We start from the raw sequence: 14,114 nt of genomic DNA on the forward strand, positions 1-14,114 counted from the left end.
TTTATGCTCACAAAGGCTTTTAGAATATCTGGGTCATATCTGCAGGTAAAAAGATAATTAAACTGAGTTCATTCTCAGTAGCTTCACCTTCTACGACACCCCGGTACTCGTACAAATGAAATTTCAGTTCATCTGTCTCTGCTAGTTTCTCTGCAGCGCACCTCTCTGTCTTTTTTGACACCTACCAACCCAAAGGCACGTTTCTCTTCCTCCTACCTCATCCGTCCATCCATCCATCCACCCATCTCAAACCGAACTGAAGGGCTGTCAGCGCCTGTAACTTCTACCACTATCACACATTTGTCTTGTCATGAAAAACCGCAGTTCCCCCTGACCTCCCTGCCGGAGTGTTTTTGTGGTCAAAAATGTATTGCGTCTGTCTGTGGGGATTTGGCGCTCAGATAGAGACAAAACTTGTATGTGTAAAGTGAGAAACAGAGAGAGGGAGAGACCCTCCTCCCCTTCTATCTGGGTCACATTCACTTGTCTGGATGGTTGGCATTGCTGTCAGTTTAAGCGAGACTCACACACACATTCATGTGCGCAAGAATATCCATCCGCCCCCCTCCCTCTCTTTTGACTCCAGATTAAAATTGACTGCCACCCGATTCCATCGCCCACTCTCCTCTCCCTCCTCTGCCCTCTCTAGACAACCACCCCGCCGCCCACCACCGCCCCTCCACCCCCCTTTTTGGCCCCGCTCGCATCCAGATTTTCCGGTTATGACTTCTGAAAGAGTTCACGGCTCTGTCATTACCAATCTGAAGCTGGTAATCTGGCCTGAGATGGCATTAGCGGTGCGGATTAGCGCTGATAAAGGCCCCATAAGCCAGCCGCAGCTCTTTGTTAAGAGCTAACCCGACTGATAGAGAGGCGATAGCAGTGCACACAACCCCACGCATACATACACACAGTCAGAGCAGATGCCTCAGATGCCTCATCGGCAACTAAGCTGCGGAAATAATACAAATAATAGGCAGAGAGGAGGAGCGGCGAGATCTGATATGTGTTAGCTGGCAGGACAGATGTTCTCAACTGGGGAAATTAGCAGGACTTTTTAGCCATAATAAGAGTCATCTGTCCACCTCAAAGTAGGACTGTGAGGGTTCAGACAAAAAGAGATGGATAGCAAAAGGTGGATGTTTTATTGGGATTTAGAGGGGATGTCCAGGGGTTGAAGCTGTGAGCAACTGCTTGTGTTTTTTTTGTTTTTCCTGCCTTGTGTGTGTATGTGAGTGTGTGTGTGTGTGTGTGTGTGTGTTCACGGCTGAGCGCAGGTGGGGAGGCGGTGGGCAGCTTGTAGCAAGGCTAGCTAGGGGCACACTCTGACTCACATGCCCAGCTCTTCAGTCAAGTGGTCAGTGTGTGAGTGTGTGAGTGTGTGAGGGAGATACACACACATAGACAAATACAGACGCTCTGGCAAACTCACCTCATCAAGTGTATGTTAATGTCTTTACCTCACGGTTCAGGGGAAGATTCATTCTGGATGAAAACATCCCGCCACCCACACACACACACACACACACAGCTCAAATGTATTCCCAAATTCACTCTTATTATCTTTAAATACATGTAAAGTTCAAATACAGTAGATAAAGTAACTCAACTTGAATCACATTAATATTTTGCTCACTACTAACGTCCATGCAAAGCCATATTAATTCCTCGTCCTCTCTCCGTGTGTCTGTGTCTCCGTCTGTGTCTCAGCAGACTTATTATCGTCGCTGTCCTCGACCGCCTACCTGAACGACCACGAGGCTGTGACCAAGGCCTTCGCCGAGGCCCGGCAGATGAAGGAGCAGCTGAAGAGAGAGCAGCAGGTCCTGGATGCCAAGGTCGCCGCCGTCAGTAACCTCAGCCTCAACAATGGGCGCTCAGACAAGGTAAGCCACTTTAAATCACATCTATTTAACGGCACATGGTGTCAGATTGTGCTGTAACCTTAGCAACAGGCGGCAAAAGTGTGACAACTGCCCCAAAGGATTAAAGGCATGACAAACATCAAGGTTTTCTTATTTTCCTCTGAGTCTTGAGGTTAACAACAAATGGCGTTTTCTCCAGATTAAAACTGGTGACTTTCCACGTTAAAATAGAGACAAACAGCAGCTCAGTGTTTAATGGCTTTCTAAGTTCAACCTCAGGTCATAGCAGCAGAAGTTCAAAAGGTCGACTGTCACTTCAATGATCCAATATTATTTTACCACATTAATATATTATTACACATCACATTCAAAGCTCTGTGGTAATACTCTGAAGACCTCTTCTTTACTTTGAAGTCTTCATTTTTATTTGTTCTGTTGGAAATACTTGCTGAAATACACAGTACACAGTGTTTATTGATACATCTATTTGTTGCATCTGTTAAAACACAAATTATGGTATTAAGATTTTTATGATAAATGAGTCCCACTCATCAATAGCATCAAAAAACCAAAGGGAAAAGTATGGATCTCCTAACCAATATTGAAAAAAAAAAAAAAACAGTGATACCAAAGGTCTAAATTCATTAATTCTTCCAAAAATTCACAAAAGAAGTCATCACAGGCTGTACCGTCTCATTGTCGGTGTGTAATCACTTGTGCCATATGCCATCCGCACTGCACTATGTAGGAGGGAAACCAGTGTACAATGTCCCCGCTGAAATGTGTTGAAGCTAAACAGGGCCAGATAAGGTAAAACCAGAGGCGTCTTAGAGGTAATGAGTGTGTCTGTAAGGCGCACTGCGGGGCTACATGCATGCGTGTGTGTGTGTGTCTGTGTGTGTGTGTGGGTTTGTGTGTCTGTGTGTGGCAGAGCGGAGCGTTGGGGAGACGGTAATGTGAAGTGACGGCGCCGGCTCCTCGGCAGCGTGGCTAAATTGTGGTTATTTGTTAAACACATTGGGAGTCAGCTGGTGCACGCGCACACACACACACACACACACACACACACACACAGAGCAGCAGTGTGTTTGAAGCATCTGCACCGCTGACATTCAACAGCTCTATCTGTCTCTTTCTTCCTTTTTTCACTCTCTCATCTGATGTGTTTGAAACAGTCAAACACACACTGTTCTACGTGTTCAGCCCAGGCTTTCTGTACACAGTTAGACAGCGTGTACATAGTAATATACTGTAGATACAGTATAAAGGCTTCGGTCTAATAGCCAATTAGATTCACACCAGGGGAAGGAGGGGAAATTGATAAATTCTGCTGAGAAGTGAGGCAACATCGGGAAAAATTTTCAGCAGCATATTTCACAGCTTGTTCTGCACATTCGTTGTATTAGATGGAGGTATTCAGCTGTTTTACTCCTCTGCAGGGGATAATAAAAAACTGGACATCGTTTCATTACATCTATTTTTTTATTATTTCTTGTTAGCATGCAAGAATTCAGTGAAATAAGATGAAAGAGTAAGGTTTTCCTTTTATTGTGACTCCTCTTACCAGTTATGCTGGTGGAAAATTATTTTGTAGCCTCATTTCGATATACCAGAAAATAAAGTAAAACTAAGAGTAAGAATAGATTTTTTTTTTTGTATTTCTTGTGTGTGATCTTTTTTTTTTTTCAAATCTAAAATCCTGGAATTTTTTTGATTCCTTCTTCTGGAAAAACCTCTTTCTCAGCTTCTGGAGCCACGCGCTCACACTGACTCCTGTTTCCCCGTCCCTTTGGCTTTGTGCTGCGTGAATGTGAAGCCGGCGAGCTCTCGACGTTCAGATACAACAGTGTCATCTCTGACACACTCGGAGGATTAGTTTTGTCGCCACTTTGTGTCTTGGCTCCAGTGTCAGCCATTCAATCCACTTTTCCCATGTAGTGTACTGGGGCTTAATGTCAGACTAGCCTGTCATCCACTCTGTCTCCCTGCTCATCTCCGTCTTTCTCTCTCTCTCACACACACACACACACACACACACACACACACACACACACAGCAAAAAGCTCGTAACAGCACCTTGAAGCTTAAAATCTAAAAGTGTGATACGCATTTTTGCTTTTTTTTTCCTTGAACAAGGTTTGAATGAGGCTTTGCATTTGTGCAAAATGGGGAAAATTCCTAAAATATTTCTGATTTATACGACAAAACAACTAAATCATTCCAACTGTTCAGTTATTAAAGCATAATTCAAAATGAAATACTTTTTAAGTGGCAAAAAAGAGCGTTTCCGCAGCGTGCCTCTGCTTTGTGTTCTCCCTCTCCCCTGCCTGTCTTTTTAGCTCTATTTATTCCAATCTGGGGGGAAAATTATCTCTAACAATTAAACTCTGTTGGACTAAAAACAGAGGAAATGCATTTCATTATCATTCTGCCCTCCCTCCATCCAGCCAGCCAGCTCGCCAGGGTCACATGTAAATGGAGAGGGACACTTTTTGGAAGGTTGTTTTAGAAGACGACAGTGTTTTGGGTACCGCTCCTAATCGTATAATTAAACTGTAAAATGCTGGCGCTGGCGCACTGCAGCGTGTGTATGTGTGAGTGTGTGCATGTGTGTTCGTCGGCAGTCAGGTTCCAGCGTAGAGTGTGCCGGCTGCTTGCATTAAGCATGTAAATGCTCAGTAAATCAGCCTTTTATTGGTTGTAATAAATACCCAGGGGGCCGTGCGGCGTGGCCTCGCTCTCGTCCGTGCTGCACTCTCTCGTTCTCTCTCTCTCTAATGCGTCGACCCTCAGGGGCCTCTGCAAGAGAAAGGCAAGCCGCTGCACTCCACTCTCGCAGGTGGCTGCCAGGAGTGGCTACACACACACACACACACACACACACACATATAATATACAGTATACACACAGAACAGTAAACATCCAAATAGGGCTGAATGTAATCAACATTCTTGCACATACAAACATGCACACAGATGTCTGTTCAAGCATGCAGGCGTCACTAACAGCACTCAAAACAATTTGATGTTGACATCACATTTCCGCAAATTTCCATCAAAGCGAACCAAAACACAAACCGTCTATCGACTGAAGTCGCTTCTGTAATTTGTCTGGTTTCTTTGTGTGTGGATCCCTGTATAGATATATGTGTATAATGACTTTAACTAACTGATTTATTTCAAAGCAAAGGGGAGTTTATACGTCCTCATCCCTCATGTCTTGTGAACAGATTCGGCTTTAGGGCAGCGGACATCTAATTAGATTTCTGTGGTTATCCAAAACATCAGACAGTTGCTGGTTTGGGCTGAAATAAATACTAACAGCAATCTATTCAGAATCATTTACAAGGATGATATATTGAGGTTTATAAAAGTGAATTCAGCAATCGTTCCGCACACTTTGTGGCTTCATTCATTCATATGTTCACACTCATTGACTCACTCGCTGACCGACTGCAACTGTGAACTGTTTGTGTTGTTTAGGACAAGGCCGCCTTGGAGAGTCTGAGTCAACAGCTGAAGCAGCAGGCGGAGGACAAGTTCAGCCACGCCATGCTGGACTTCACCATGAGCGGAGACTCTGACGGTAGGGACACACACACACACACACACACATTTACACACACAAATGCATGAATGTGGTCATTTAGGTGACAAAAAGTGTGTGTGTTATTTTAACTGCTGTAAAGAAGGATGGGAAAATGTGATTCCTCTTACTAACAGTTTGCACAATATATTGCTTGTCGCTGTCCTTTGAAAACCATCTTCAAAACTTTTCATAAGCTAAGAACAATAGGTGCCTTAGACTTATTTTTTGATAATTACATGGGTGTTTCTGCGGTTTATTGTGATTTATTCATTCTGTGTTTTATATCTGTACTCATTTTTATTGTGTTTACTTTTTTCTTCCACATATTGTTCCTCCCATCTTCTTGCCCGCCTCCTCCACCCTCCCCCTCAGGCTCCCCCAGCGTGTCAGACTCCAGAATATTTCGGGAGGCTCGGGGTCGCAGCAACTCCGAGCCGCACATCAAACGGCCGATGAACGCCTTCATGGTTTGGGCCAAGGACGAGCGGAGAAAGATTCTGCAGGCCTTCCCCGACATGCACAACTCCAACATCAGCAAGATCCTCGGTAAATCACACACTCTCTCTCTCACACACACACACACACACACACACAGTCTGTTTTAATTGACAGATGCCTTCACCCCACCCTTGTCACCTGACCCACTACAAGGCAACCCAAGCCCTAGGAAGACGCGTGCACTGCGGGGTCTATCCCCCGCTTTCTCAGACGCACAAATGCACACACACACACAGTGATTTCATTACAAGTGGTGGCATCGTGTAAGCAGCTGTTAATGAACGGCTGGGGAGAGCACAGCTCCGACAAATGATGATATAATTCATTATGCATTAAACAAGCAGCGCGAGGCCGCCTGACATTTCCCCCGGACCGCCGGGATCGGCCCTGACATTTTAAAGAGCTCCTAAGCGTTTTATAACACAGGGAAATCTGGTTTTAATAAGCCCCCTCTCTTTCTCTCTCTCTCTCTCTCTCTCTCTCCCCCTCTCTCTGTCTCTCTTTCTCGATTGCTAACAGATCTCAGAACAGAGAGAGAGAACAGCCAAGTGCTGACAGCTTTTACCCATTAAACATACAGTAGTCAAGTGCAAATTCAGACCAGATATGAAACACACAGGGGAAGACATGCTCAAGATTACAACCACACACACACACACACACATGCAGTGGACTGATACTACAGATCTATGAACAGAAAGTGAGCCGAGAGAGACGACGGCAGGTTAAGTGAAGCCCTCATTAGTTTAGATGAGTACCTGTCGTCCTCACCGCTCTGCTCATTAACCTTGTTTTCTCTCACTTACGTTCTCTTTCCGGGTGACGCTTCCACACATGGACGATGTGTGTATTGGTGAATGTGTTAAATGCGGTCGCGTGTGTGTCGGTATGAACATGTGAAGTAGGGTCACATTCGATGGAGTTGATATTAAAGCAGACCTGCTCAGTTTAAAGCACTTTGACTGCTTAGTTAGTTTTCATACTCTGTCTTCTTAAACTCTTCCAAAGACACAATGATGAGACTGAATGTGTCCCTGTGCAGGCTCACGCTGGAAAGCCATGACCAACCTGGAGAAGCAGCCCTACTACGAAGAGCAGGCTCGTCTCAGCAAGCAGCATCTGGAAAAATACCCAGACTACAAGTACAAGCCGAGGCCCAAACGCACCTGCCTGGTGGACGGGAAGAAGCTGCGCATTGGCGAGTACAAGGCCATCATGAGGTCCCGCAGACAGGAAATGAGGCAATACTTTAGTGTTGGGTAAGGGAGCTAAGAGGAGAGCTATTTTCTGTGGGCTGCATCAGTAGAGAAGAGTTTTTATACTTTAATTTATATTTATAGTCTAATCAGCACACAGTTTGAATTTATTATTATTTAGATGAGCAAGACCTTCACCATTGCTTGATTGCCTCCCTGCGTGTGCTGAAATACTTGCTGTGTGTGTGTGTTACAGGCAGCAGGGTCAGCTCCCCTTGTCCTCAGCAGGCGTGGTTTACCCAGGTGCCCTGTCGATGGCAGGAATGCCCTCACCCCAGATGCCCTCAGAGCACTCAAGCATGTCCAGCAGCCCAGAGCCCAACGCCAACCACCACCAGAACCCCCATGTGACCGGCCTGAAGGGGGACGAGCCACGAATCAAGGAGGAGGAGCTACGGCTGGACGACAGCAACGGCGACGTGTACGACGACTTCGACTACGAGGACGAAGAGGCGGATTACACCAGCGACAATGACAACCATATCACCCAATAGGACGGCGCTAGAGCCCCCTGTTTTAAAGCCAATCACAGCTGGTTAGTCCCTCACTACCCCAAACCCACCAATCAGGAAGAAAACCTTCTCTTTTGCCAATCACCTTGAGTCCCAATGGCACCACCACCCGCCACCCTCCCCCCCACCCCCCTCCTGACTAACATGGACTCTCTTAAACAGAGCCAACCCCCCTCCCGCTCCCACCGGAGTCCTGATACCAGCATCTGATCAATCAACTGAAGCACAGGACCTGTCACTCACACTGACTGTTACACAAGCTGGAGTCTGGGAGGCAGAGACGACCGAGCCAGCTCTGAAGCTCGATGAGGAATATTCAAGTACTACTGCAAGAGTGTAATGCCACGAGTGAGGAGAAATAAAAATCACACTCAGAAAGCAACCTTTTAGACCCGTTTGTAGAAAAGGAGACATTTTAAAATGAAAGACGGAACAGTGGACCTGTCCAAGGCTAACAGATGACACTTTAAGATGGCGGACCTGTTTATTATCAAGAGACACTTTTAAAAAAACAGCTTTTTTTGTTCTTTGGTTCTATAATATTCTCACTCAGGTACACGGTGCCAATAAGTGGCTTGTGAATGTGATTTGTTGTTTTTGTGCTACAAGTTTGAATAATAATAGAAAAAAGAGACATTTCTTTTTTTTTTTTTTCCCCTTTTGTTGTAAAGCACCTGAAAGACATCAGACATGTTTATTTTTAACAAGAACATATCTTTTCTTCGACCTCGCAGTGTGCTGTCAGCGGTTCCCTTTTTTTCCTCTGTGTTTTTGTGACTCTTCGCTCCCCCCCCCGTGCAGAATCCATTGGGACGGTCCAGCCAGGACTGACCAGTACAGCGTGGACTGTCCCACTTTGAGGGGTTTTTCGGGAGGGGGGGGGGGTTAGGGAGAGTCCTTCTGGCGTCACGGAGCGGAAACGAAAGCACTGTGTTGTGAGACAATCCACCAGTTTTCCTCTCGCTCTGTCCCTCTACCTTGATCTCGTCCGGGGCGAAAACATCAGCACGACTTGGCCCGAAACATCCGACAGTGTGTGTCTGTGTGTGCCGCGTGTACTCATCGATAGGCCGTTTGCACGTGTTTGCAAAATCTAGCTGCTCTTTGTCAGTGCGAGCAAGAAGCTAAAAACGTCTAGGATGCAGAAAGACAGGCGACTTACACTGCTGCTGTTAATTACTGTACCACACAAACACACACACACAAACACACACACACACACACAACTGTTTTTCTGTCCTTCAGTGTTTTCCTGCTCCTCCAATCAACATCGTCCTACTTGGGCGGAGCCGAGATGAAGTCAGCCAGTCAGTGTTTCTGTTTGTATTTGAATACTGTATTTTATTTTTCTCTTCAAACTGCCTCTAGTCTAATAATATTATTAACAATAATTATAAGGATGGTCAGCGTTTCCTAAGTTTAGTAAGTTATGTACAGTATAATTTATTTTTCTCCTCTTTATCGGGTTTTTATGACCATATGAAACTATGACAGTCAATGAAACATTATTCTATTTAGCTGGTAGGTATTTAGATCTAAACAAAAGTTGTCATTTTACCTTGCTTTGTTTTGCCTTCTTATGTTCCCTTCTTTTTTGACGCGTTCGTTTTGTATTAATCCTCCGGACGGATGGGCGGGCGGAGTTAGGACAGTGAGCTGGACTGACAGACTCGACGCCAGCCCTCCTCCGAGCTGAAGACATAACCTTTTCATGTCCAAACTCATTTCTAAAAAGCACTCAGACTCTGTGCAGTCAGAGAAAAAGAAGAACATGATTTTTTTTATTGTTATTATAATTTTATTTGTAATGGTTATTATAATGTATAATGTGAAGTTTCCTCTCTTTTATTTTGCTCTTTTTGTTGTTTTTTTTCTTCTTTGGAAATCAGTTTTATCACTTTTGGAAACTGTTTTCAGTGAACAAAGAGTCCCGTCCCCGTTTACTAGTTTGGCCACCTCACCGAGACACAGTGGAGCATCTTTGGCTTGGATCCACACACACACACACACACATGCACGCACAAACACACACACATTTAAAATGAAGAGATTATCACGACAACCAAACAAATCCTATGCTGTCCCTTTTTCCTGAAGTCTAGTATTCTAGATTTGAAAATCCTGCACATATGTTTTGTTTTCTGAATCATAGGAAAGCAGTGTTTACTGCGATCCAGCCGAGATGTTCCACTGTGTGTGTGTGTGTGTGTGTGAGGCGACCAGGCGTATCTACAGTATCTCTAAAGTCACTTCTCATCAGGAGCCCTTTGCTTTGTTTGAGCTCCACGCAGTGCTTCAGGAGCCATGACTACTCTTCAGGTGTGCCGTCACATCGTGATCCCCACAATCATCCTCGCTGTAGATGTTCGCTACATGCCACATAATGAGCCTCTGGGTCTTAATTTTGCTGTATAGTCACCCCTGTTATTACACCACGGTGCAACCCGATGCTGGAGAGAGGGGACTAGGTGGATCAGTCCATTTTTAGGGTATCAGGTGGGTGGGTGGGGCATTAAGACGTCAATCATCCCTGCTGGCAAGGTCTGTCCCCATATCAAGACAATGAAAATGATGATAATGATAATGATGATATTATTTAAGACAATCAAAGTCATGAGTGGAGCTCAAAACAAAGTAAGAATTATTACAAGTAAAAAAAAAAATATCTTACCATCTCAACTTGAAAAATCAAGAAAGATAATTATGTAAATATAACATAGAGTTATAGATTTATATTTTGTTCATAACACAGTGTAATATAAGTTGTATATTTCTTTTTTCTCTCCCTACTGTCTCTTTTATTGATGTTATCCATGCCACAGAAAAGCAGGAGTCGCAGTACTCTCACACAAAAAAATGAAGAAAAATATCAAAGAAATAAAGAAAAACAGGAAAAAAAAGCCGTGGGCTGCCACCACCATCTGTTCTAAGTTCACTTTTTTTTCAGTATTACTGCCAGACAAGGCTCTAATAAAGACAGCAATGTGTTCGGTAAAACTTGTGCTGGTCCTGGTCACTTCTTTCTTCCACACATACATTCACACAACGGCTTTACAGCTCCAACATATTCACATAAACATACAAATATACACTGCCATGGCCTTATGTATTTATTGTTCTTTTTAAAGATGCAGGGAAACTTGCAGAAATATTAGCGATGGAGCGGAGATGAGCGCATCCACACTTGTTGTGCTGTGATGTTAATAAAAAACAAAAAGATTTTTTTTAAAAGATGAGCACAAAGTGTGAGTTAAGTGAGTTAAATCAGTTCTTGACATTAGAATCAATGTTTTACACCTGTGCCTTAATTTTTTTGGCTGGAAATGTCCCTTGTCTCCTTCCGTCCTCCCCATCCTGCCGATTAACTCAATCATCACCATAAGAACGTGTTAATTACTCAGTCCACATCCGTGCCCCTCCAATCAGAGGGCCAGCTGGGACACGTGGGGCCCAATCACCAACCTGATAACCTAATCAAGCACAACAAGGGACCCTGGGAGGAGGGGGGAGAGGGGAGAGAGGAGAGGGAGGTGAGTGATGAAATGTGCTCTGCGTCCTCTGACTGTCTCTGTGAACCAGGATGCTGCTGTCGCCAGTTTTTAAAAGCAAATCTTTAATTGATGCTCGCTTGAGGATGTTGACGATGCTCATGCCTCCACTTTTCAAGGGTTAAAAACACAAAACCCCACTCAGCGCGCCCATTAAAACGCTGTCCCCCATCTGCGTCCATATGTTCCGCAATCAGGCCCCCACCGCTACGCACATAAAAACAGTTCAATGCACTTGGAGGAGATGATTTTACGTGGTTTGCTAATTACCACAGCCTCACACACACTCACACACGCACACAGAAAAAGCCCTTTTGATGCAATAAAGAGGCACCATGGGGGCAGATCCACAACTCCTACGGTAAGTGAAGGACTTAGTTGTTCTCTGGGCGTTGTGAATTTTTCAGATCCAGCCTGGAGGCAAAAACCTGAGAAAAGGTTTATGTGTGAATAGTTGAGGAGCAAGAAAGGGGATTCAGATTTTTCTTCTTCCTTTATTGTCAGCAGTACAGGAGATGCTGGAGGAAGCAAACGGTGGCTAGACTCCCAGATTAAATCACACACACACACACACACACACACACACACCCTAAGGTGTCCTGTAGGACTTAGATCAGTTTAAACCACAATCATCCACCGGCTATTTCAGCCACAACAGTAGAGACAAAAGAGTGAAAACTATTCCAGTGTGCACATATTTACATTTGGATGCCTGCAACTAGTTTGCTGCGCATATTCTCTGTATGATTTAATTTGCACTAACTTGTCCTGCATGCGCAAATCCCGCACAAAAAAAAAAAAAACTTGCACATGTATATTTATCCAAACGTGCCCATTACGCGCACGCATGCGTCAAGTCAACTGTGTGACTTTGAGCGCATCCCTGCACCGGCTCAGTGAAATATGCAGTTTTCGACCGTGGGTGTTTGGAAATTGAGTGAAAACGATGTCACATTAATGATTTAAAGTCGGTAATAGGATGTGCTGTGACGCTGAGCCGCCAGCTAAGCTGAGTTTAAGGCTCCGGCGTTAATGTATTCATGAGGAGGGGGGATTATACAGAGACAAGAGCAGTTAGAGAGCTGAGAGCAGCACAGCAGCAGGGCCAACAGGCCTGCTGGATATTCTATATACATCTCTACTGCGAGAGCACACATCTCACAATGCAGCAGAAAGGACCAAACATACAGAATAATGCTGCAGAGGGGAATTAAAATGATATTAGAATTAAATGTGACTTTACTGCAGCACCTTGTTTATATATTTTCATTGATGATTTGTGCAAAAATGTCTTAAAGCTGCTTCTACTGCAGACATGATATACAAGATAATACAATTTGAGCTGCACACTAGTAAACTGCCATTAATCAATAATCAGGTTGTGATGTGCAAAAATCCAAAGCACTCATAGTTTAAATGTGGATTTTATATTAAGAAATAAAAGAGAATCGAGGTTCCCTGTTTTTAAAATCATTATTGCCTGGTTGATTCTAGTAGAAAATAGAATTGCAAAAAAAAAAAAGCGTACAATTACATATTAATTCAAGCCCAGCAACCACATATTATTACAAATGTGTGTTTATCTGGTAGCGCTGTTTCTTATTCTTTCATCTTGGATTCTGGCAGCCCAGCTAATCCTGTCTAACATACTAATGCACACACAAACTGCAGCATCATTAAAACAGGAAAAGGCGATCATAAAAGTCTCATAAAAATGATTTCGGCAAAGTACTTAAGCTGCAAAATTTTTCAAAGATATCATCAGTCGTCCCTCATTTTCAATGGTGCTGAAAAAGTGAGAAGGGGCTCCGCGCCTGGCCGTTAATATTAGGTGGCCGATGCATTTAGAGTCCATAAAATAATGTCATATCAGAGAGTGGCTGCACTCAAACCGTAAAAAATAAAATAACATGATGCTGAGATGCAAAATATAATAGAGATATGCATGCATGTGGTATTTAAAATACATTTGATGTATAATTATTTTATAATTTTGGCAGATGGCCACAGATACTTTATTTCCTGTGATTTAAGTGTGCTCAGTTTTAAATGTAGGATTAACGTGTCACGGATCACATGCAGCACACATCACATCACATGACAGCACTGCTCAGTCCTTGTGTCTTAAATACAAACATGACAAACTGTGTTCAGTCAGTTTCATCTGGCATCTGGAGGGGAGGCCGAGCCGCCACATGATTGGGTTTAAGGAAACACGGCCAGTGACCAGGCGGGTGTGACTTCCTCTCCGCAACTTCATCCACTTCCTTCAGTCAGGTTTCAATGAGCAAAGTAATCAGCGTGACACGAGACAAACAATCACAAAGCGCCATCAGTGTTTGAGCGACGGCCCTAATGTGACAGATCTGAGAGCGGCGGTGTGTGAGGGACAGGCGTGGCGCGCAGCGGAACAGAAAGGCCCGCAGGCTGATCCCCAATCAAGACTGGGAAACTGGCTCGACGCCCCTGACACGTCGCCCCTCTGCTCAGCCGCCACTCTCACATGAAACACTCACCGGCTTCATCAGCGGCGGCGGCGGCAGCAGCAGCTGGCCTACTTTCACCCCTCTCTCCCTGTCTGTCTCCATCAAAACACACAAATTTGTTTATTTCCCCTCATTTGTCTGCGTGTTCGGGCCATGATTGTTCGCCGTGCATCTCTTTCTCAATGATGTGTGCCCACTTTCCTTTTTCATTCATAAGCCTTCTGGTCCGTTTGGTCCCATTCTTACTCTCCTCTCTTGTCCCTTTTCTTCACCTTTGACCTCAATGATCTGACTTTACTTACTGCAGGTTAATAATACAAACCCACACTGCACATAAAGAAAAACACATTTACAAAACTTC

At 44.3% G+C, this 14,114-nt stretch overlaps 2 protein-coding genes across 9 annotated transcripts in view; one reads left to right on the plus strand and one right to left on the minus strand.

Moving 5' to 3' along the window:
- sox5 (SRY-box transcription factor 5) overlaps positions 1 to 8,726 on the plus strand; it is an 86,497-nt gene extending 77,771 nt beyond the window's left edge. For 4 of the 8 annotated variants that reach the window (XM_070853922.1, XM_070853926.1, XM_070853924.1 and 1 more), the window contains 5 exons: positions 1,711 to 1,886; positions 5,348 to 5,450; positions 5,826 to 5,999; positions 6,994 to 7,210; positions 7,404 to 8,726. In XM_070853922.1, the coding sequence (XP_070710023.1) occupies positions 1,711 to 1,886; positions 5,348 to 5,450; positions 5,826 to 5,999; positions 6,994 to 7,210; positions 7,404 to 7,701 (968 nt within the window). In that variant the 3' untranslated portion in view covers positions 7,702 to 8,726. The remainder of the gene's footprint in view (positions 1 to 1,710; positions 1,887 to 5,347; positions 5,451 to 5,825; positions 6,000 to 6,993; positions 7,211 to 7,403) is intronic. The other 4 variants (XM_070853923.1, XM_070853927.1, XM_070853928.1 and 1 more) reach the window with 2 other exon arrangements.
- The window catches only part of etnk1 (ethanolamine kinase 1), a 110,909-nt gene that overhangs the window by 30,980 nt on the left and 65,815 nt on the right, over positions 1 to 14,114 (minus strand). The window lies entirely within an intron of this gene.

The sequence above is a fragment of the Pempheris klunzingeri genome, chromosome 22 (genome assembly GCF_042242105.1).
Source record: "Pempheris klunzingeri isolate RE-2024b chromosome 22, fPemKlu1.hap1, whole genome shotgun sequence".
In the NCBI taxonomy this organism is placed as follows: Eukaryota; Metazoa; Chordata; class Actinopteri; order Acropomatiformes; family Pempheridae; genus Pempheris; species Pempheris klunzingeri.